Source organism: Podarcis liolepis (assembly GCF_965112155.1).
Source record: "Podarcis liolepis genome assembly, chromosome: 7".
Taxonomy (NCBI): domain Eukaryota; kingdom Metazoa; phylum Chordata; class Lepidosauria; order Squamata; family Lacertidae; genus Podarcis; species Podarcis liolepis.
Genome location: NC_139561.1, coordinates 93,880,134 through 93,904,480, shown reverse-complemented (window position 1 = coordinate 93,904,480; position 24,347 = coordinate 93,880,134). Strand labels below are relative to the sequence as shown.

The 24,347-nt window shown below is 51.1% G+C and overlaps 2 protein-coding genes across 2 annotated transcripts in view; both read right to left on the bottom strand.

The window, feature by feature from the left end:
• Positions 1-23,745, bottom strand: part of LOC310712782 (uncharacterized protein) — a 48,730-nt gene extending 24,985 nt beyond the window's left edge. Inside the window, exons 1-2 of the mRNA XM_083516130.1 lie at positions 23,512-23,745; positions 21,686-22,180 (exon numbers count right to left, since the gene is read on the bottom strand). Coding sequence (XP_083372256.1) covers positions 21,686-22,099 — 414 coding nt within the window. The 5' untranslated portion in view covers positions 22,100-22,180; positions 23,512-23,745. The remainder of the gene's footprint in view (positions 1-21,685; positions 22,181-23,511) is intronic.
• LOC310712784 (uncharacterized protein) overlaps positions 10,915-24,347 on the bottom strand; it is a 42,496-nt gene continuing 29,063 nt past the window's right edge. The window contains exon 7 of the mRNA XM_083516133.1: positions 10,915-12,630. The gene's annotated coding sequence lies outside the window, so the exon portion shown is untranslated. The remainder of the gene's footprint in view (positions 12,631-24,347) is intronic.

The following is a 24,347-nucleotide window of genomic DNA, read 5'->3' as shown; positions in this document are numbered from 1 at the left end:
GGGGAACCCGTGTCCCGGAGGAGGAGCCCCTCTCTCTGCCTGAGGCTGCGAAGGGGCGTCTACGCGGGGGAGAGGGGGGTCTTGGGGGGGGGCATATGGGAGTGTCTCTGGGGGCTGTGTCTCAGAGCCCTGTCCCAGAAAGAGGGGGTCCTGGGGGGGCCTGGCAGGGTGCCGGACTGGGCGCGTGGGAAGGGGGAACCCGTGTCCGGGAGGAGGAGCCGCTCTCTCTGCCTGGGGCTCCGGGACTGCGAAGGGGCGTCCGGGCGGGGGAGAGGGGGGTCTTGGGGGGGCCAGATGGGGGCCCGGGGGTGTCTCTCTTGGGGGGGCTGCGGGGCAGTGAGCCCTGTCCCAGCAAGGGGGGGGCTGGCAGGGTGCCGGACTGGGCGCGTGGGAAGGGGGAACCTGTGTCCCGTCGGGGTCTGTGGGGGAGAACCATGTCTCTGGCACCTGGAGCCCCTGGAGAAAAAAGGGGGATGGAAATGCCACGGACAACTAAATAAATAAGCGTCCGCTGTATATCAAGCAACAGGAAAGGACCACACAAAAAGCAAGAACGTTAGTCCACAGATTATGTTTCATTCAAACCCAGAAGAGAAAAAAGCTGCAGAAAGTGCAGTGTCTCAAAGATGCAGCGTAACATCTTTACCTTAAAAGAAGTAATTAAACGTAACAATCGGCAAAGAGGCAGTGAACTGGAATTTTTCAGTGGCAGGGGGGGAAAAGGAAGCCCATCACAGCAGGCCTGCGGTGTTAAAAATCAGGAGAAGAGATTTCTGTACATCTCAAGAGCAACAAGAATGTATTCCTCCCCACCCTTTGCTTGAGAAGTAAAACTCTGCAAGTGTTTGGCTCCAGGGTCCCTTGAGAGGGAGTTGGTTCCGACTCTCTGAGCAAAGAGGAAGGAAAAGGGGGTCCTGCAAGGAGAGGATGAGGGGAAGACCCCCTTTTCTAGGGGTGGGGGAGAGGGATTGGGCTCCCGGGTCAAGAGAGCACCTTGTATTCTGGCACTGAAAAGACACCCTCCCGATTACTTCAAGGGAAGTAATAGTGCCACTGTATTCTGCTCTGGTCAGACCTCACCTGGAGTACTGTGTCCAGTTCTGGGCACCACAATTCAAGAAGGACACTGACAAACTGGAACGTGTCCAGAGGAGGGCAACCAAAATGGTCACAGGCCTGGAAACGATGCCTTATGAGGAACGGCTAAGGGAGCTGGGCATGTTTAGCCTGGAGAAGAGGAGGTTAAGGGGTGATATGATAGCCATCTTCAAATATATAAAAGGATGTCACATAGAGGAGGGAGAAAGGTTGTTTTCTGCTGCTCCAGAGAAGCGGACATGGAGCAATGGATCCAAACTACAAGAAAGAAGATTCCACCTAAACATTAGGAAGAACTTCCTGACAGTAAGAGCTGTTCGACAGTGGAATTTGCTGCCAAGGAGTGTGGTGGAGTCTCCTTCTTTGGAGTTCTTTAAGCAGAGGCTTGACAACCATATGTCAGGAGTGCTCTGATGGTGTTTCCTGCTTGGCAGGGGGTTGGACTCCATGGCCCTTGTGGTCTATTCCAACTCTAGGATTCTATGACAGCCACTTTGTGGCATCTCCTTTTGGCAAAGGGTCAAAACATAGTTCCAACTTGAAAACCACCTCCAGGACCAGGCACCCTCAATGGGCTTTGCGCTATAACTTCCAACCAGAGGCAGGCGGGATGAAAACAGCTGTCCAAAAGGTCCAGCCAGCTCCAGAGGCGACCCAAGGCTGCTCTCCAACGGGGCGCTGCTTCAGGCATCTGAGTTGCCCAGTTCAAGGGAGCTGGCGGGACTAAGAACCGGGGTTCCTGAATTGCAGGGGTTGGACTAGATGAGCCTGGAGTGTCCCCTTCCAGGATTCCTCTTCTGGCTGCCAATGCCACGGCTGGAATGTCTCCCAAAACTGCCCCCCCTTTCACAAGGAGGTCCCCCCCCCCGCCTGCGTCTTAAACTACCCTTTGACTGGCAACCATCTCCAATCTCCTTGGTGGACAATCCCAACCAAAGATGCATTAGATTCTCTGAAATCTACTCACGAGTCCTGTAGTGATTTCATGCTCTTTATTGCAGCTTGCAAAACAGTGATTTAATTGCTCCCCAAACCTCAGGCTGTTCCCGTTGCGCCCAGGAGGTTAGCATTCGTAGTCGTTGAGGTACGCCGGTCAGCTACATATGGCTTGTGGTTTTGGGTGTCTCTCGGTAGGGGTTCCTGGTTCTGGCTCTTGTTCCAGGGCTGCCGGCTGTGACGGGGTCGTTGGGTTGGACGCTGCTGGTCCACTCGGTTGTGGTTCTGGTTTCTGTGGCTGCTCGGCCTCGGTCACTTCTGGACTTCCTAGTTCTGCCTCCCTTACCCGCTCCTCCTGCTCCTGCTCTATGGGCCTCACCCTTCTGCTATCCCCTTGGGATTCCTCTGTCCAGCCCTCCTTGCAGTTCCCCCCCCCCCAGGAATCATCGCAGCGCCAGCGCCAAGCTTTCCCCCCTTCGTTAGCACCTCGTATGACACGGGGCCAGTCGCCCTGACGACTGTGGCGGGTACCCATGCCAGGCCCTCCCCGAAGTTCTTTGCGTACACTGGGTCGCGGAGCTGGAAGGTCCGGGGGTTCCTACCTTCCCCCACTGCTGCCTCGTCATGGGCCCTGTTGGGGTGAAGGCGGTCCGGTCTTGTTGTGAGGCGCCAGCCCATGAGTAGTTCCGCTGGGCTCCAGCCATCGTTGTGCTGGGGGTGCTATGCTGGGCCAGGACAAATGCAGCTAGGCGATACTCCCAGTCCCCTTGTGTCATGCGGCGGAGGGTGTCCTTGGTGGTCCACACCATGCGCTCTGCTTGGCCATTGGTGGCGGGGTGGAACAGCACTGATCGTGCATGGCGGATGGCATTGTCTGTTGCGGAAGTCTGGAACTCCTGTGATGTGAATGCTGTTCCGTTGTCGGAGACGAGGGTGTCAGGGAGTCTGTGGGTTGTGAATTTGGAGAAATAAATCTTTGGGTCCAGGCAGCGCTCCCTTGGCGTAGGCTCTGCTATCACCCTGACCTGGCCAAGGAAATTGCAGAGTAGCAGCGGTCCTGCTTCCGTGTGAGAAAAAGGGATAAATCAGTCCAGAGACAGTCCGTTCTAATCTCTAGTAGCTTTATTTACAGAGCAATAAATTTCCATCAGACACCATCAGAGCATTCCGGCATCTCTGTGTGCTTTCCAAAAGCACTTTCTCACAGCAGCCTAAGTTGAGCTGCTTCTCTGTCCGTTGCAGAGACAGATCTGAAGAGCGTCAGAACAACATCCTGTGACGCACTTCTCTGCATGAAGCTCCTCCCAGCTCCTCCCAGATCCAGATACAGGACACCAGTGAGTTTTAACCCTGTCAGTTCCAAACTCCACACCCCCTCTTGTCCTGCATCTGGAGACAACAGTCAACAATGCTTTCCCCATACACAGACCCTCACAGAACTCCTCGTGCTTCTGGAAGGTTAATGGTTTTGTGAAACCATCAGCGAGGTTCTTTGTTGAGGGACAGTATTTCAGAGCAACTAGCCCCTCATGAACGCTCTGACATACATTCCGGAAACGTATGTCCAAATGTTTGGTCCTCGCCTTGAATTGCCCCGTCTCAGCCAATTTGAGGCAAGGTTGATTGTCCTCATGCACCACAACAGGTAGACAATTCTCTCCACAGATTTACTTGGCCAAACACACATAGAACTCCAGCTCTCTGCAAGCATCTGATAGCGCACTGAACTCGGCTTCAGTAGATGAAAGCGCTATGAGACTTTGCTTCCGGGACCTCCACCCAACTACTGAGTCCCCAAACTTCACCACTAGGCCTGACACTGACTTGCGGTCTTCAGAGTTAGCCCAATCCGAATCCACAAAGCAAGTCAGCTTCACCTCTCCTTGAGCTGGCAGCCTAAGACAAAAGTCTTTGGTTTCCTGCAAATACCTCAGAACTCTCTTGATGCCATTCCAGGCTTGCACACTAGGACTTGAAGCTTCTCTACTGAGCAGATTGACAGCAAACGCAATGTCTGGTCTGCTCCACTGAGACAAGTACAACAAACTCCCTAGGGCTGACTGAAACACTTCAGTATTTTCGAACGCAGCGCGTTCGACTTGCTGGCTGTCCTTCACAAAACTAGTCTCCATAGGACTTCTCACTCCTGCACAATCACTCATCCTGAATTTCTCAAGCAACTGTTCAATCTTACCTTTCTGGCAAAGTAAAAAAACTACCATCCTCAGTCTTCGCTATCTGAACACCTAAGTAGGATTTGACATCCCCAAGCTGCTTCAGCTTAAACCGCTTTCCAAGCTCTCTAGCAAACTTCTTCACCTGCTCACTAGTCTGTGACATCGTCAAGATATCATCAACAAAGACAAGTGTCACTTCCTGTGTCTCTCCTGACCCCTTCAGGTACAGGCAACTGTCTGCAACAGACCTTTTAAAACCTAGCTCCTGTAAGGCTTCATGTAGGCACATATTCCAATTCCTGGCAGATTGGCGTAATCCATACATGGATTTGTGCAACCGCCACACGACTCCTTGCTCACTGACTTCAAACCCTGGAGGAGGAAGCATGTACAACTCCTCCTGGAGATCTGAATTCAGGTAGGCAACATCTACATCAAAATGGTTCACCTTCCAACCTCTCTGTGCTGCTATCGCTAAAAGCATTCTCAAAGTCTCCGCTCTTGAGGTCGGCGAATAGACCTCTGTGAAGTGGACACCCTTTTTCTGTGTGAACCCACGTGCCACTAATCTCGCTTTGTACTGTGGTTCTCCCGTTTCTGTGGGTTTCAAGCGGTAAATCCACCTACAACTAACAGCTCGCTGGTTAGCCGGTAGCTGTGTGAGTGAGAACACACCAAGAGACTCCATTGAGTTCATCTCCTTCTGCATCGCCTCACGCCATTTGCTAGCTTCTTCCTGAGGCAACTTCTGAACATCCTCAAAGGATTCAGGCTCACACCTAGCCACACCAACCCAAACACTAGTGGCTTCATACCTTTCAGGAGGCTTACCTTTGGTTGACCTAGCTGACCTCCTCAGCGTGAATTCTGGACCTGCGCCTGATTCACCTGGATCAGCCCTACCATCTCCTGTGTCAGAAACCTCCCCCTCTGACCTGCTGCGCCGTTTTGGGCGTACAGCTGGTTCTGCTGGTGAGGATGGCTCACTCCTCGGCTCAGACTTGACAGAGACCTGTGGAGGGGTCTTGGGACTCCCTTTTGGAGAGGTTTGGGGCCTCTGCCTTGGAGAACCCTGCTCTGGACTCTGTGCCTCAGCAACAGGTTCAGCCTCGTCCTCCTCCTCCTCATCACCTGAGTCTAACAGAACATCTGGGTTCCCGTGAAGACGTTTCCACCCACTCTGCTCGCAAAACTCAGCACTGCCACTAATAAGCAGCTTAGACTGGTTGCCAGTAGGGTATGCGAAACGCCACGCCTTTGAACCCGGCTCATAGCCTACAAAGATCATCTTCCTAGACCTTGGCTCACCCTTTCTGCGCATGGCCTTTGGAACCAAAACATAAGCCTGCGAACCGAAAATGTGGAAAAAGTCCACCTTCGGTTTCTTCCCATGAAGCAGAAAGTACGGTGTGTCTCCTACACTTGAATTGAACACCCTGTTCTGCACAAAGCATGCTGTCTTATAACTTTCAGCCCAAAAGCGCTGTGGCAAACCCGAGTCTGCCAGCATAGCATGTGCTGATTCCTGTAAAGTGCGAAACTTCCTCTCCGCCACCCCGTTCTGTTGCGGAGAGTAGGGGGCAGTCAAACGATGACTGATACCTTTCTGCCTGAAAAACGATTGCAGCGCAGAACCTGTGAATTCCCCCCCGCGATCAGATTGAAAGGAAATCACCCTGGTAGAGAAACGCAGCTCTACCGCTGTGATCCAATCTCTGATCAGTGCAGCTGCCTCTGACTTGCATCTAAGCGTAAATAGCCAGGTGTGCTTCGAAAAATCATCAATCAGAATCAGAACCCATTTAGACCCAGCTAAAGAAGGTGTTGGCATGGGCCCTGACAAATCTGCATGGACCAGTTCAAAGGGTTTGCTGGTCCTTCTCTCTGACCTGGGGTATGTGCATGTTGTGACCTTTGATTGCTTACAGGCTTGACAATCTAGGAATTTGTCACATGCCTTGAACCTACACCCAATTGTTTTCTCTGCGGCTTTTCGCACATACGACCACGCTGCGTGCCCAAATTTCCTGTGCCACAGATGAATACAATCGTTGTGTGGTGGGACATTAGCACACTGCACTTGGGCATCATCAATGGACTCTCCAATAGCCACATTTTCCACCAGCCCCATTTTCCCACCAGCCCCATTTTCAATGGGCAGCTCCACCAGAAAGAGCCTGTCTTTCCTCTCAACACTGTAGATCTTCTTCCCATCCCTGTAAAAAGAGCACAAATTATTAGAGAACAGGACATCAATTCCAATAGCCAATAATGCTGACACACTCAAAAGAGAATGGGCAAGTTCTGGGACAAAATAAGCTGGCACTTCACAACCTAGAAAAGAGCAAAACAAAGACCCAGATTCAGTCAGAGGTCTTTTTGACCCATCTGCTAAGATAACAGAGCGTGCAGTTTTAACTGTCTTGCAGTTCCTCAGGAGCTCTCTGGAATTAACGAGGCAATGCGAAGCTCCACTGTCGACAACAAAAGAAAAACTGTCTCTTTGGCTGTTTTCCAAAGATGCCATGGCGTTGGTTGCACCCCCACTGTCAGTGTCCTTCCTGGTTGCCATGGCCACAGGCTCCCCCCGACTAGGGCTTTCGCTGCTTCCCAGACAGACCAACGCAGCTGTGAGGTGATAAGGCGCCTTGTCTTCCTCCTGACCTGCTGCTTTCTCACGCCTCTGCTGAGCACCGGCCCTGGGAACCTGCTTTGTTGACATTCCACGCCAGCTGGTGTCCTTGGCAGCCTGGGCTTCTAGCGGATGCTTCCCAGCACTGTTGGACGTCGCCTCAAAGCATAAACAACTCTTGGAGACTTTGGCTTTCGCAGAGCTCTTGGAACGGCTTGCCTGGCCTGCACCCCCACTCTTGGGTGCTCTGCTGCCTGAGGAACAGCCTGCCACTGCCTTCCTCTTCTCAGCTCTCAGCCGCTCTCCAGCACACAGTCCATCACACAGATGTGGTGAAGCATGGACACAGCTTCCCAAAACAGCTCCAGCCCCCTCTAGACATAGGGCATTCTCTGGGCAACTCTCAGCCCCCTCTGGTGTGGCTCCCACTAAGGCTTGACATGCCATCTTCAGTGCCTGCCACGCGACCCAGGGCTTCCTCCCTTGGAGCTTTGGCAACAGCCAAGTATCAACGCTGGCCCTTAAAATGGCTAGCACCCTTTGCTCTCTCTCCAGAGCAGCCACGTCTGCTTCAGAAGCTTTTGCAGACCTCTCACTGGACTGGGCAAAGACTGGATCGGCCTGGGTGCAGTCCCACAGCTTCCTTTCTGCCAGCCAGCGGTGCATGCTCTTACTCCAGGCCTCCCAATTGGCCCCATGCAGCTTTTCACTGGGGTAGCTCTCATGGCCTTGCTGTGCCTGAGCAGCCATCTCCTCCCCCCAGGGCTTCAAGCGTACTCACAAGCAAGCTGGTCCTTTGAAGCAGCAGCCGTCCTTTGGCTCTTGGCTCCGATCTCCAGCATTCCTCACTGCCCTTCCTGGCAGGAGATCACAGCAACTCACAGCTGGCAGCCTTCCTCCCTTCTCACACTTATCAGGAAACGCGGATCATCCATAACCTTTGGAGAAATAAATCTTTGGGTCCAGGCAGCGCTCCCTTGGCGTAGGCTCTGCTATCACCCTGACCTGGCCAAGGAAATTGCAGAGTAGCAGCGGTCCTGCTTCCGTGTGAGAAAAAGGGATAAATCAGTCCAGAGACAGTCCGTTCTAATCTCTAGTAGCTTTATTTACAGAGCAATAAATTTCCATCAGACACCATCAGAGCATTCCGGCATCTCTGTGTGCTTTCCAAAAGCACTTTCTCACAGCAGCCTAAGTTGAGCTGCTTCTCTGTCCGTTGCAGAGACAGATCTGAAGAGCGTCAGAACAACATCCTGTGACGCACTTCTCTGCATGAAGCTCCTCCCAGCTCCTCTCAGATCCAGATACAGGACACCAGTGAGTTTTAACCCTGTCAGTTCCAAACTCCACAGTGAACAGCCTGCATAGTACTTGGATGACTGCAGCCGTGGAAGTGGACAGTACCTGGATGACCTCCAGCCATTTGGAGTATGAGTCCACCTCTTTGAAGAATGTCCTTCCCTGGAAGGGGCCAGCAAAGTCCACATGCAGGTGGGACCACAGTGCTCGGGTGGACTCCCAGGGTTGGATGGGGGCCCTTGGGGGATCTGGGCAGGACTCCTTTCAGCTCTGCCAGTATTTAAGCCAGGCCTCTATCTCCCTGTCAATTCCTGGCCACCACACATAGCTTAAGGGAGGGCCTCACCACCCCTGGGTGTGTTTCATGTAGGGCTGTGAGGACCTTTTGGCGCAGAGGCTGGGGAACAATCACCCTGCTTCCCCGTAACAGGCACCCCTTGTGGGCTGACCATTTCTGTTTGCGGGTTGTATAGCCCGCAAATTCCGGCCCAGGGTTGCTACTGGGCCATCATCACACCCAGTCCAGGACCCGGGAGATGACCCCGTCCTTCATGGAGTGGCGTGCTACTTCCAGCACCTGAATGGGGCAGTCAGGAAGCTGTTCCAGGCTCATCACTTTATATGCGGGTGCTGGGTCAAGGATGGTCTCAGGTAGTGGCAGTCTGCTGAGGGTGTCCGCGTGGCCCATTGCCTTCCCAGGCTGGTGGACCGTGTATACTGGTAGCCGGTGAGGAAAATCAACCACCTGAGGACACAGGGTGACAGTATTTGAGGGGTCTGCTTCTCGGGTGTGAATAGGCCAAGCAGCGACTTGTGGTCGGTCATGACGGTAAAGGGGGGCCCCTACAAGAAATCGTGAAATTTCTTTACTCCGTTCACAATTGCCAGGCCCTTTTTGTCTATTTGCGGATAGCTCCTCTCAGCTGTGGAGAGGGTCTGGGAAAAGGAAGCCACCGGCACCTCTCTTCCATCCGGAAGTTGGTGCCTTAGTACGGCACCGACACCATAGGGCGAGGTGTCGCATGCCAGCACCACCGGCAACCTCTCGTCAAAGTGTGCCAGGACTTAGTTCAAGATGAGCAGATCTTTGACTGCTGACCATTGGCACCTGGGATGCATGAGCCGTAAGGGCCTTGATTATAGTACATTTGTAGTCTGCGCAGATGTGGACTGAGCCATTGGGCTTGACGGGTGTGATGATTGGGGTTTCTCAGGGGCATTAGGCTAGAGCACTCCTTGCTCCATGAGCCAGTCTAATTCCTCGTCAATGTGGGGTTTTGAGGGTGAACGGGACCTGGTGGGCCTTGAACCTGATGGCGGGGTCTAGTTGTAGGCCAACGGAGGGGCAGGGCAGTATATCACCCCAATGCCCCATCGAAAACCTCTGGAAACTCTTTGCACATGGCATCCACTTCCACATGGGAGCTGGTGCGGTTTATCCCAGTGATGGCTAGCCCCAGTGGCCCAAATCACGCCAACCCCAGTAAGCTAACGTAGTGCCCCTTGACCACGATCAAGTCCAACCGCCACTTCTGCCCTCGACATTGTACATTGAAGGTTCCTACCCCCATCGTGGGGACCTTGCGTTTTTGGAAGTCTCCCGGAGGGTGAATGGGGCTGGCCAAACTTGGGAGCCGCCACTGGGACACAATTCCTTAATGTCCATGCCAAGATTATGGACAGGGTTGAGCCTGTATCAAGCTCTATGCGGCATGGGGCTGCCTCTATCTGTGCCTTGATGTAAATTTTGTCCGCATTAGAATGGTATACCTGACAGTCTGTGGTCTTCGTCGAGTTGCCTTGGTGTGTCACACCACGGGGCCTGGGACTCTTGGGTCGGCCATCTGGTTCGAGGCTTGGGGTAGGGCAGTCACGGCACACCCGGGCAATGTCTCCCACTTTTCTGCATTGTCGGCATTCTGCGTTGCGGAAATGGCAAGTCCTCTGCTCGTGGCTCTCCCCGCAACTTGTGCAGCTCCTGTTTTCCGGACGAGGCTGTCGTGGTGGGTGTGCTGCTGTATGTGTGCTGCTGCACCCAGTGCACGTCCTCCCGGGCAGATTCTGAGTCATCGGTGAGGTCCTCATGGTGGATCCTTGGTTGGGACGACATGTTTGACTGGAATCCTTGCGCTGACTTCTCGGCAGCTTCAGTTGCTAAAGCCTCTAGGGTAGCCTGAAGCATCAGGTCCTTCTTGGCGCAGAGGCGCCACTGCAACTTCTCGTCCCTCAGGCCACCCACGAGGCAGTCGCGGAGCATGTTCTCCAGCTCTGTGACGTTGCAGAGCCTGGCAGCCTGGCGGAGGGAGGTCACATACCCGGTTATGGTTTCTCCGGAGACCTGCCGCTTTGCCTAGAAGGCATTTTGACACGCTACCCCCGAGGGTTGTTGCGAGAAGTGCCCCTTCAGCTATTCTATTATCGTGTCATAGGGAACGGTCGCAATATTTGTGGGAGCGAGGAGGGCTTGGGTGATCTTGAATGTTTCTTCTCCACAGATGCTGAAGAAGGTTGCCCTCTTCTTGGCTGTCTCATGACGTCCTTTGCCTCCAGGAGGAACTGGAAGCGGGTGGCGTATCCTTCCCAGTCTCCTGAGGCTGGGCTGAACGGCATGAAGCGGTTGTCTGTTGCCATTCTGGGTCCTTGGGTCCTGGAGCTGTAGCCTGGATGCGCGGTGCGGTGCTGTGTTGCCTGTGGCAGCTGTGTGCGGTGTGCAGCAGACAGCTCAGCAGGATCCCACCTTCATCGCCAGTGCAATATATTCGGAGTCCTGTAGTGATTTCATGCTCTTTATTGCAGTTTGTAAAACAGTGATTTAATTGCCGCCCAAACCTCAGGCTTTTATATACATTATTTACACAATGAGTCCCGTCTGATTGGCTGTTTCTGTTGGGATCCTGCCAGGGAGACAGAGGCATCAGGCCTCCACGTCATCTCCGGACGATCTCTGGTCTCCCGTTGGATCCGCATCAGTCAATTAGCGACACGACCCTCAGACGCATTCCAAGACTCATGCACGCCTTTCTCGCAGTTTCCACAACGGAAGATTCACCCAGGAGAGCATATTTACAGCTTTATTCAACGTTGGTCAGAACAAAGGAAAAACATGACTGCTTGCATCCATGTCAAGGAAAACAGCCAGAACAAAAGGGAAACGCCCAGTGTGCAGGAAGTTAGCAGGCATGTGACACACAACAGCCTGTTCCCTTTTTTAAGGAGGAACGGAAATATCCTAACAGATTCTGCTTCCCTCCTGGAGCCTGATTGGTCTTTTCCTGCAAACCAATTAGTTGTTGCATTCTAGGATCCTACTTGCCTATTGTTCTAGGATCCAAGCTTAGTACATAACAATCTCCTTCCTCCGTGTCCCCAATTCTTAAATAGGCTTTATTTCAAAACAGGGTGGGGGGTAGAGATGGCTTAGTCTTCCAAACAACTCTTTATCCATTAGTTACTAGACAAGCTTCCCAGTGCAAGGAGAGGAAAGCAGACCTCTGAGCCCAGCCTGGCCCCCCACCAAATTCTGCCCGCATGCCTTGAGGCCCCAAGATGAACGGAGGAAGGCCTGGGGGCAGCTGCTGGCTGGGACTTTGATTTGGGCAGAATGGGGGCACAAGGAGAGGGAGACAGGAAGACCGGCCAGGGGGTGGCACTGGGGGGGATTAATTCACATTGGTTTTCTACCCAAAAACCACCCACCCCGGCTGCGAGGAGGGTGGCGCCTCTTCCATGAATTCCTCTTCCACTCCCAGCCACTCTGCTCAAACCTTTGCTAAAATCCTGCTCTCCTCCCTCCTCTCCGTCTCAGAGGCTGGGCTTTCTGTCTCATCTCAAGAACCGCCAAAGCGCCCGCAGTTGCCTCTTATCTTCCACCCAAACCGTCCACATCAATCCTAAGCATCTCCTGTTCTGATTTTCATTTTTTACCTTCTTTTCCATCTTTTCAGACTTCTCTTCACTTCCTTTCATGGAGACATCTAGTGCTTCTGTTTTCTTTGTCAGTGTCTCTACTTTAGTGGTCAAATTTGTCACCATTTAATGATTTTTATCAATTCGGGCTAATAGCTTCTCCAAATTTAACACAGGCCTGGTGTTAACTGTTTTTGAACTGCCATATTCAAAATCTTCCTCTCCCTATTTTCCAACAGCACCTTATCAGTTTGTCAAGGTCACAGAATAACTCTTTCCTAAGAGATCCTGTTACCTGCATTTTTCCAGCCCTCCCTCTTCCTTCCAGCCTGATACCCAACACACATAAGATGTTTAACATAAAATCCAATTTCTTAAATTAAGATTCGAATTAAATAAATAAACCAAATAATTACTTTAAGAGAGGAACCATAAAACAGAAAAAAGAAATAATGTGTCCAAGAGGACATAGCAATTTAGGTGTCCAGATAAGAGTGGTTGTCTTGCAGGAATCCAATTCTCTTTAAGTGGCTCAGAGTAGAAGAAATATTTTCCTTCAAAGAGAAACAAACTTGCCCAAACCTGTCTTGATTTTAGCTTTTTCAGCCAGTCCTTTTAAGAGCTCCAATTCTATTTTATAAAAGAACTTTAAAAATGAGACCAGACTTTCATAAATCCCTCCGATCACACAATTGGCACTGAAATAGTTTCTACCCTGTGTGAATTCTCTGATGGGAAATGAGATTGTTGCTTTGACTGAAGCTCTTTCCACATTCCAGGCACTGATAGGGTTTCTCCCCTGTATGAATCCTTTGATGGGAAGTGAGTTGGGAGCTCTGACGGAAGCTCTTTCCACACTCCAAGCAGTGATAGGGTTTCTCCCCTGTATGAATCCTTTGATGGGAAGTGAGATGGGAACTCTGATTGAAGCTCTTTCCACATTCCACGCACTGATAGGGTTTCTCCCCTGTATGAATTCTACGATGGGAAGTGAGATCGTGGCTGTTACTGAAGCTCTTTCCACACTCCAAGCAGTGATAAGGTTTCTCCCCTGTATGAATTCTACGATGGGAAGTGAAACCGCGGTTTTGACTGAAGCTCTTTCCACACTCCAAGCAGTGATATGGTTTCTCCCCTGTATGAATTCTACGATGGGAAGTGAGGCTTTCTTTCCAGGTGAAGCTCTTTCCACATTCCATGCACTGAAAGGGTTTCTCCCCTGTATGAATTCTTTGATGGGAGGTGAGAGAGGACCTTTCAGTGAAGATCTTTCCACATTCCATGCACTGATAGAGTTTCTCACCTGTATGAATCCTTTGATGGGAAGTGAGCTTGGCACTCTGACTGAAGCTCTTTCCACATTCCACGCACTGATAGGGTTTCTCCCCTTTGTGAATCCTTTGATGGGAAGTGAGATCTGAGCAATTTCTGAGTATCTTTCCACATTCCACGCACTGATAGGGTTTCTCCCCTGTATGAATTCTTTGATGGGAAGTGAGATTGGCACTCCGAGTGAAGCTCTTTTCACATTCCACACACTGATAGGGTTTCTCCCCTGTATGAAATCTCTGGTGGGCAATGAGATAGCGTCTGTCAATGAAGCTCTTTCCACATTCCAAGCACTGATAGGGTTTCTCCCCTGTATGAATCCTTTGATGGGAGGTGAGATCGGAGCTCTTCCTGAAACTTTTCCCACATTTCATGCACTGATATGGTTTCTCCCCTGTATGAATTCTACGATGGGAAGTGAGATCGTGGCTGTGACTGAAGCTCTTTCCACACTCCAAGCAGTGATAGTGTTTCTTCTCAAGCGGATTTCTTTGATGGGAAGCGGAATGGGAGCTCTGACTGAAGCTCTCTCCACAGTCTGAATCTTGATATGGCTCCTCCACTCTGTGGATTTCGTTGTAGTCTCCCTTGTTCTTAATTTCCAATTCATCCCCACCTGAAACTAAGAGGCAAACGGATTAGAGTCTCGGGAAGAAGTGCAGTCCCAAATTATGGAACAATGCTAATTAATGCTTGGGACAGGGGAAGAACTGAAGGGAGTTAGATGTTATAATGTTCCTTTTGTTCTGTAAAAATGTCTAGTTTCGTATAATAATAATAATAATAATAATAATAATAATAATAATAATTTATTATTTGTACCCTGCCCATCTGGCTGGGTTTCCCCAGCCACTCTGGGCGGCTTCCATAGAAACCAAAAAGACAGTAAAATATCACAGATTAAAAACTTCCCTGAACAGGGCTGCCTTAAGATGTCTTCTAAATGTCAGGTAGTTATTTATCGCTTTGACATCTGATGGGAGGGCGTTCCACAGGGCGGGCGCCACTACCGAGAAGGCCCTCTGCCTGGTTCGCTGTAGCTTTGCTTCTCGCAATGAGGGAACTGCCAGAACGCCCTCTGCGCTGGACCTCAGCGTCCGGGCAGAACGATGGGGGTGGAGACGCTCCTTCAGGTATACTGGGCCGAGGCCGTTTAGGGCTTTAAAGGTCAACACCAGCACTTTGAATTGTGCTCGGAAACGTACTGGGAGCCAATGTAGGTCTTTCAAGACCAGTGTTATGTGGTCTCGGCGGCTGCCCCCAGTCTAGCTGCCGCATTCTGGATTAGTTGTAGTTTCCGAGTCACCTTCAAAGGTAGCCCCACGTAGAGCGCATTGCAGTAGTCCAAGCGGGAGATAACTAGAGCATGCACCACTCCGCGGGCAGGTAGGGTCTCAGACTGCGTACCAGATGGAGCTGGTAAACAGCTGCCCTGGATACAGAATTGACCTGCGCCTCCATGGACAGCTGTGAGTCCAAAATGACTCCCAGGCTGCGCACCTGGTCCTTCAGGGGCACAGTTGCCCTATTCAGGACCAGGGAGTTCTCCACACCAGCCCGCCCCGCCCCCCAAAAACAATACTTCTGTCTTGTCAGGATTCAACTTCAATCCATTAGCTGCCATCCATCCTCCAACCACTTCCAGACACTAACACAGGACCTTCACCGCCTTCACTGGTTCTGATTTGAAAGAGAAGTAGAGCTGGGTATCATCTGCATACTGATGGACACCCAGTCCAAACCCCCTGATGATCTCTCCCAGCAGCTTCATATGTTAAAAAGCATGTTGGAGAGGACGGAACCCTGAGGCACCCCACAAGTGAGGGCCCAGGGGTCTGAACACTCATCCCCCCCCACTTTCTGAAAACGGCCCAGGAGGAAGGAGCGAAACCACTGTATAACAGTGCCACTAGCTCCCAGCCCCTCAAGATGGTCCAGAAGGATGTTATGGTCGATTGTATGAAAGGCCGCTGAGAGATCCAGCAGAACCAGGAAACAGCTCTCACCTTTGTCCCTAGCTCGCCGGAGATCATCAACCAGTGCGACCAAGGCAGTTTAAGTCCCATGATGAGGCCTGAATCCCAACTGGAAGGGATCCAAATGGTCCGCATCCTCCAGGCGTGCCTGGAGTTGTTCAGCAACCACACGCTCAATCACCTTGCCCAAGAATGGAAGATTTGAGACTGAGCGATAGTTGGCCTGCATCTAAAGATGGTTTTTTAAGAAGCGGTTTAATGACCGCCTCTTTCAGCGGAACTGGGAATGTTCCCTCACAGAGGGAAGCATTCACCACCCCGCAGAGCCCATCGCCCAGCCCTTCCCGGCTTGCTTTTATTAGCCAGGATGGGCAAGGATCAAGGAGACAGGTGGTTGGTTTCACGCGTCCAAGCAGCCTGTCCACATCCTCGGGGGTAATAGATTGAAATTGATTCCATGCAACTTGACCAGACAGAGCTCTAGCTCCTGCTCCCACGGTGGTGTCTAGCTCCTTCCGAATATGAGTGATTTTATCTGCAAAAAACTTTGCAAAATCATTGCAGGAGATCTTGGGGTCTTTACAAGGCCCCGGTGGTAAAGGTGGTTCCGTTAAATTGCAAACCACCTGAAAGAGTCTCCTGCTACTATTTTCTGCAGATGCAATAGAGGCGGTGAAGAAAGTCTTCTTCGCCGTCACTATCGCCACTTGGTAGGCTCGACGTTGAGCTCTAACCTGTGTCCGGTCAGATTTGGAGTGAGTTTTCTGCCACTGACGCTCTAGCCGTCTCAGCGTTTGTTTCATCACCCTCAGCTCCGAAGAAAACCATGGGGCTGTCCGGGCTCCATGCAATCGGAGAGGGCGCTTCGGAGCCAGACAGTGATAGCCCTAGTTAACTCCACATTCCAGCGGGCCACCAGGGAATCAGCTGAAAGGCCATCAACATGGGATAAAGCATCCCCTACCACTCTCTGGAAACCATTTGGATCCATTAAGTGGCGCGCTGTTCATGCTCCAAGGATGCTTTTAGCTATGAAATCACCCTGCAATAATAAGAACTTTGCTCATGCTCTTATGTACAAGCAATCATTTTCCCACAGGGGTGGACCATCCGAATCGGTCCCACCTCCCTGCAGAGGGGAAGGGTCGCGGAGAAGTCCAGTTGCACCAGGAAGTGATCTGACCATGGCACTTCTTTTGTTTCACTTTTACTTAGTGTCAGATCACCCACGTCACTAGAGGTGAACACCAAGTCTAAGGCATGTCCATGACTATGAGTTGGGCCAAACTTATTCAGGGACAGCCCCATGGAGGCCATGCTTTCCACGAAGTCCTGAGCAGCCCCTTGTAAGGTCGTGTCGGCATGGATGTTAAAATCCCCTAGGACAACCAAACTAGGTGTCTCCAGGAGAAAATCCGCCACAACCTGAAGCAGCTCGGACAGGGAATCCTTAGTGCAGCGGGGAGGTCGGTACACCAAAAGGAATCCTGTACTGCCCCTATTGCCCAACTTCCAGAACATGCACTCAGAGAACTGGATCTTCCCAGTAGGACACCTGGTGCAAGCTAGTGACTTCCTAAAAATCACTGCAACCCCCCCTCCCCGCTCACATGACCTGGGCTGCTGTGCGTAAGAGAAACCTGGTGGGCAAGCAGCGGCAAGGACAGGCCCATCTGCTTCCTCCAACCAGGTCTCTGTCACACGTGCCAGGTCAAATCCTCCATCCACAATCAAGTCGTGGATGGCAGTGGTCTTATGAATCATTGACCTGGCATTGCACAGCAACACTTTCAGGTCATGTGGGTTTCCCCTGTTGATTCCAGTATCCATCCGGTCAAGGCCAGACCCGGAGGCAGGGATAGTCTTCAAACAACGACTAAACCTGCCTCCTCGGTAATGACATGGTCTGGTCTTAGCGTAACTCCGCCTCCTGCTCATGATCACCGAGATCGGATGTCCCAGTGCTTCCCCCCCTGTGGAACTTGTCCCAGCCATCGTGTTGGCTGGGGAGCCACTCCCAGGCAGCCCTGATCCCGCCCCTTAAAAACAAAATACAAACTATACAGAACCAATAAAACAACAACAACAAAAAGGAACAGAAGAATTATACTAAAATTAATCCCCAACCAACTATCCATCCCACCCACCCCCAACAAAGGAAAAAAGGGGGAAAAGGAATAAAAGTTTAAATTGCCACCGACTGCTTGAGGACATTTTAAAGCACATTAACCACCTGGAACAGGGAAGCAATGGCAGAACACTTCCCACACTTCCCCAAAAGTTTGTTCCAAATAAGGGCCTGGGCCAGTTGTAGAAAGCCCTGGAAGGGAGCAGGCCCTGCAGTCCTCACCCAGCCGATGGTCCAAGGCTTCCCCACAGCAGGAGTCCCTTTATAGCTGGGAAAGAGGGCCTGGGCCACGCCCCCTGGGCCAGTTGGAAAAGGCCCTGGAAGGGAGCAGGCCCTGCAGTCCTCACTCAGCCGATGGTCCGAGGCCTCACCGCAGCAGGAGTCCCTTTATAGCTGGGAAAGAGGGCCTGGGCCACGCCCCCTGGGCCAGTTGGAGAAGGCCCTGGAAGGGAGCAGGCCCTGCAGTCCTCACCCAGCCGATGGTCCGAGGCCTCACCGCAGCAGGAGTCCCTTTATAGCTGGGAGAGAGGGCCTGGGCCACGCCCCCTGGGCCAGTTGGAGAAGGCCCTGGAAGGGAGCAGGCCCTGCAGTCCTCACCCAGCCCTTTATTTATATCCCGCCCTCCCCAGCCGAAGCTGGGCTCAGGGCGGCTAACAACAATCAAGTTGAATATTATGTTTTCTCTCTCTAGTTTTTAAAAGTACAGCTTAACCTGGAAAACGTCATTTTGTTCAAATTTAAATATGGATCTGTACTATCTTCATAAATAAAATGTGCTTTTATTATTACCGTATTTTTCGCTCTATTGGAGGTGGCCAAAGCGGGAAAGTTCCCTGTCCAAAATTAAGATATACAGTGGTACCTCGGGTTACATACGCTTCAGGTTACAGACTCTGCTAACCCAGAAATAATGCTTCAGTTTAAGAACTTTGCTTCAGGATAAGAATAGAAATCATGCCCCGGCGGCGCAGCGGCAGCAGCAGGAGACCCCATTAGCTAAAGTGGTGCTTCTGGTTAAAAAAAGTTTCATGTTAAGAACGGACCTCCGGAATGAATTAAGTACTTAACCCGAGGTACCACTGTATTCAATATGCTAAGTTGTTCAATATACAGTAATAAATCTGAACAAATTTTAAGAGCTTGAGAAATATTTGGGAACATTGACTCTGGACTGACTTGGTCATAGTCAGCTACCTTGTGGTAGGGGAATGAACTTCTGTGTGCTGAAAAACACATTTTGTATATTGAACAAATGTGTGTAGCAGCTGCCAAATTTAAATTTCTTTAGTGGCTAAAAATTTAATGATGATGTGCATCACCTTAAACCAATTTGGATGTTTTCTTAAATTCTCGACATCACAGAATGCAGCAGAAACTTGTCAGTATTATTATTATTATTATTATTATTATTATTATTATTATTATTTAAGTTTCCTTACACTGGTACCTCAGGTTACATACGCTTCAGGTTACAGACTCCGCTAACCTAGAAATAGCACCTCAGGTTAAGAACTTTGCTCAGGATGAGAACAGAAATCGTGCTCTGGCAGCGCAGCGGCAGCAGGAGGCCCCATTAGCTAAAGTGGTGCTTCAGGTTAAAAACAGTTTCAGGTTAAGAACAGACCTCCAGAACGAATTAAGTTCTTAACCCGAAGTACCACTGTATTTAAATGTTACATTATTGTGAGAAGCTACAGGAGACGAGGCAGGGGGCCTTCTCGGTAGGGGCACCCACCCTGTGGAACGCCCTCCCATCAGATGTCAAGGAAATAACTATGCAACTTTCAGAGGACTTCTGAAGGCACCTCTGTATTGGGAAGTTTTTAATGTTTGATGCTTTATTATGTTTTTTCTATTTGTTGGAAGTTGCCCAGAGTGGCTGCGGCAACCCAGTTAGATGGGCAGGGTAAAAATAATAATATTATCGTTATTGTTACTGCAGGGTTCACTGCCTGAGATTCAAAAAGCCTGGCTCTGTTTTGGGATGGAGTTTGTTTGGTTCAGTCGTGGAATCTGTGCCATCTCCAATGTCAAGCGACTCTTTGGTCAACCAGAGAGAGACAGAACCAAGAACAAAAGCAGGAAACTTGACTGAAGCTACTTCAACACCTCAAATCACTCTGAATCCTACATTTAAGAAGGCCTGGGCAGTTCAGACAGCCTGATCGTGGTTTTAAACGGCAGAACTGGAGGAACAATATTCACAGGGAAAACAATCAATAGCCATCCATCCAAGGTTTGCTGTGGGAGTGTTAACATCCCAGGTGCTGTGGGTGGCGCTGTTGAGCCCCATCAAAATATCAGAGGTTCGTCACATAGAGAGATGTCTTGAATTACAAAACAGATAGGATGATCCAATAGGAGCCTTACCGAGAGAGTCCAAGATCCCACGATTCTCCTCCATGACTTCCTTATGGAGAGCTCTCTGGTCAGGATCCAGCAACGCCCACTCCTCGTCAGTGAAATGGACAGCTACATCTTCAAAGCACACTGGACCCTAACAGAACAGGACAAAGGCTGTCCTCTTAGAGAACATTCACTTGGCTCTGTTGTTTTCTACAGCGGCCAGACCCCTCTCTGCCTTCCTCATCCCGCCTCTCTCCTGCTGCAGCTTCTGCCTCGGAGTCTGGGCTGCTCTCTGCCACAGACTCCCTCTGCTCCCTGAGCCCTCTTCCCTCTCCAGCTTCAGACACCTCCTCCTCCTCCTCCCAGTCGGCTCCCTCTTCTCTGGCTCCTCCCACCATTCCTCTGCATCCAGCCAGTCTGCATCCAAGCAGTCCTTCCCCACAAGGCTCCTTCCCCCTACCTGATCTGGGTCCACAGCTGCTGCCTCCCCTCCACCACCATGAAAAGATGAAGGAGCAGGTCTTGGTGGCATCATTCCGTCACCTGGGAGAGACCAAGGTAAGTGGAAGCCGTGAGCGCCTGCTTCTCTCAGAGGTGAAACAGTGCATCTCTCAGTACAGATGGGGCTTGTCCAAGTCTCCCCTGCTAGCTTCCGGTTCTGCTCTGCTTTATTGGAGGCAGCGGGAGATCGTTGGCAAAGGGAAAACAAGGATGACTGAGGGTAATTCTCCTTGCACGTTGCCCCCAGGGACAGGGGGGAACGGGCTTCACTCCCAGTTTGTCTCGGTACCAGGTTCCGGCTCCGGCATGGATTGCGGGAGGCAGGGAGGCGCTGAGTGCAAAAGCTCTTTGTCTGCCAAAAACCCTCGTTCGCTGCCATTAAGAAGCAGAGGTTCTCCTGTCAATCAGAGCTCAATTTGGACTAATGTACAGGCATTGCTGGAAGAGATGAGATCATAAACTGCGGAATTGAACCAGCTGCAGTAAACGTCTCCCCTGCTGAGTACATTTGGACATTTGTACCCATTTCATATAATAGTTGTGCAAAAATACATCCCCCCCCCTCTGAGCTCTGGGCTCCAGGTGTCTTCCCCCAAAAGATACAAAGAACTCCGAGATTAGTTTCAAAACCAAGAGAATGTGACAAAACGGGGGAGAAAACCCTCCTTCCTCCTTACCCAGAGGCCTCACTCTGGCGTCCAGCGGAGTCTTCTCTGCCTCAGAAGAATCAAGACCCATTTCTGCCAAAAGATCCGTCCTCTGAAAGAGCAACAAGGATTCAAAACAGAGAATGGGGAGAAGGGTTAGAGAAGGAATGGTGGAGGCAAGTGCTTTCGGGGGACAGAGGTGAAAGCTGTTTCCTGCTTCTGCTAGACTGGTGTCTGGGGTTGGCTGCCAGGACCATGAAACATTGGTCCTCAAGGATCTTCACTGGCTCCCAGAACGTTTCCCAGCACAATTCAAAGTGTTGGCCTCAAAGGCCCAGTATACCCAAAGGAGCGTCTCCATGGACTGAGGTCCAGTTCCGAGGGTCTTCTGCTGATTCCCTCACTGTGACAAGTGAAGTTACAGGGAACCAGGCAGAAGACCTTCTCCACAGTGGCCCCCACCCTGGGGAATGCCCTCCCATCAGGTGAGAAGGAGATAAGAAAATGCATAACTTTTAGAAGACATCTGATGTCTTCTTATGCTTTTATATGTGCTGGAAGGCACCCAGCCACATGGGTGTCATAAATAATAATAATATCTGTTCCTAGATGCTTTCCAAAAAAATCATGGGCCATTAGGAAATGATTTGGGAATACTCTCCCTCCTCTTTGGAGCCCCTTGGGAGTATCCAGAGGAAAGTCTCTCTCACCTGCTGCTCTGCCTGCTTCCTCTCCTCTGCCTGACTCAGGAGGAAACCTTCGGCCAGGGCCACCGCCTGGGAAGTGGTCTCCGCTCCGCATTCCCTCACCCAGTTCTCCATCTCCAGAGGAAGGACAACCAGGAACTGCTCCAAGATCACCAGGTCCAGCATCTCAGCTTTTGTGTGCCTTTCTGGCTTCAGCCACTGATGGTCAAGGTGGTAGAACTGGCTGCAAGCCTCTCGGGGTCCCTTGGCCTCCTGGTAGCAGAACTGCCTGAGCTCCTGGCTCTGCACCTCTGAGCAAGGGGTGTCCTCCTCACCCAGGATCTTCTGCACGGAGTTTTCCAGGAATCCCTCACTACTCCCATTTTCCATGGCATGACCTCTTCCTGCTTCAGGGCCAGCTGAGTCTTGCTCATCCATCTGGGCTCTCCGGAAGTCTCCAAGAGATCGGAAGGAGCCCCTTGGTCCTCTGCCAAGTTCTAATGGAAGGTGCAGCAAATCCTACGAATCAAACACACTATTCTATTGTAAGATCAAAGCACAGCCAAGAGAAGAAGAATGTTCCCTGAGGAAGCATGGATAAGTCTTCCTAGGAACCAGGGCTGGATTGCCACCGTCCCTGTTGTTGTTGTTTAGTCGTGTCCGCCTCTTTGTGACCCCCTGGACCAGAGCAGGCCAGGCACTCCTGTCATTCACTGCCTCCCGCAGTTTAATCAAACAAATAAAGAATTAGGGAGGAGAAATGCCCTACATACAGAGATTTATGAATAGAGAGAGAAGCTAAAGCGTTTGCAAGGAGGACGGTTTGTAAGCAGAGGTATTCCTGTACTTCTCCTTCATGGTCTTTCCCTCCTAATATACTTGTCCCTCATAATAATGTCCCTCCTAATATCCTTCTCCCTCACAATAATGTCCCTCTTAATATCCTTCTCCCTCACAATAATGTCCCTCTTAATATCCTTCTCCCTCACAATAATGTCCCTCTTAATATACTTCTCCCTCACAATTATGTCCCTCCGAATGTCCTTCTCCCTCACAATAATGTCCCTCTTAATATCCTTCTCCCTCACAATAATGTCCCTCCTAATATACTTCTCCCTCACAATTATGTCCCCCCTAATATCCTTCTCCCTCATAATATCCCTCTTAATATACTTCTCCTTCATAATAATGTCCCTCTTAAGATACTTCTCCCTCATAATAATGTCCCTCTTAATATACTTCTCCCTCATAATAATGTCCCTCTTAAGATACTTCTCCCTCATAATAATGTCCCTCTTAATATCCTTCTCCCTCATAATAATGTCCCTCTTAATATCCTTCTCCCTCACAATTATGTCCCTCTTAATATACTTCTCCCTCATAATAATGTCCCTCTTAATATACTTCTCCCTCATAATAATCCCCCTCTTAATATACTTCTCTCTCATAATAATGTCCCTCTTAATATACTTCTCCCTCATAATAATCCCCCTCTTAATATACTTCTCCCTCACAATTATGTCCCTCTTAATATACTTCTCCCTCATAATAATGTCCCTCTTAATATACTTCTCTCTCATAATAATGTCCCTCTTAATATCCTTCTCCCTCATAATAATCCCCCTCTTAATATCCTTCTCCCTCATAATAATCCCCCTCTTAATATCCTTCTCCCTCACAATTATGTCCCTCCGAATGTCCTTCTCCCTCCTCACTGTCTTCCAGTCCCACCTCCCTGGCCAGGGCCTGAGGTCCCTCTGGCTCCCTCCCGGACCCCCAGCCTCTCTTCCCTCCCCTTCCCGCCTCCCGGGGCAGGGAGTTCCCCAGGCTTCCCCCGAGAGGAGACCCACCAGAGCCCGGCAGGCGAAGGCGAGGCCGCTCTGGCCGGAAGGGACGTCAGAGGGGAGGAGGAGGAGGAGCGGCCCACTTTCCTTTTCTGTCCTCTCTAGGAAGCCAGCTCGGCGCCTCTTAACCCTTGGCGAGCCGGGTGCGCCCCGCTCATCCTTCTCTCTCCCTGCCGAGGAGCCCGGGGCGGAGAGGAGGAGGCAGGGAAGAAGCCGGACCCAGAACCCGGGACTGGGCGAGTGTGCGTGTGAAGGGGGAACCCGTGTCCGGGAGGAGGAGCCCGTCTCTCTGCCTGGGGCTGCGAAGGGGCTTCTGGGCGGGGGAGAGGGGGTCTTTGTGGGGGGCTGATGGTGGACCCGGGGGTGTCTCTTCTCGGGGGGGGGCGAGTCTCTCTTGGGGGCCCCTGGGGGGGCTGGGGGGCAGAGAGCCCTGTCCCAGCAAGAGGGGGTCCCGGGGGGGCTGGAGGGGGGAGACATGGCCAGACATGGCTGGGGGGGCCATTCTGTGTTGTCCCACCTGCTGCTTTGTCTCTGTATTTCAGCCATAAATGTATGTTCTTGGTGAAGTCGCCTTGGAAGCAACCCAGGAGCAGCCAGGGGGGTTTTCCTAGGAAGCCTTTTATTCCCCCTCGGGTGACATTGTTCTAAGTTGGTGGGTGCCCAAGCCCCGCAAAATACCTCATAAATGTTGGAATTGGATTGAGACTTGGGTTGCCAACACCGGGTGCCAGACCCGTGTGGGTTAAACGGTGTGTTTGACGCTCCTCATCCTCTGGAATCAGCGTGTCTTCACAGCTCCTTCAACCAGGCAAGGAAGGACGCCTGGATCCAGAATTGGCCCC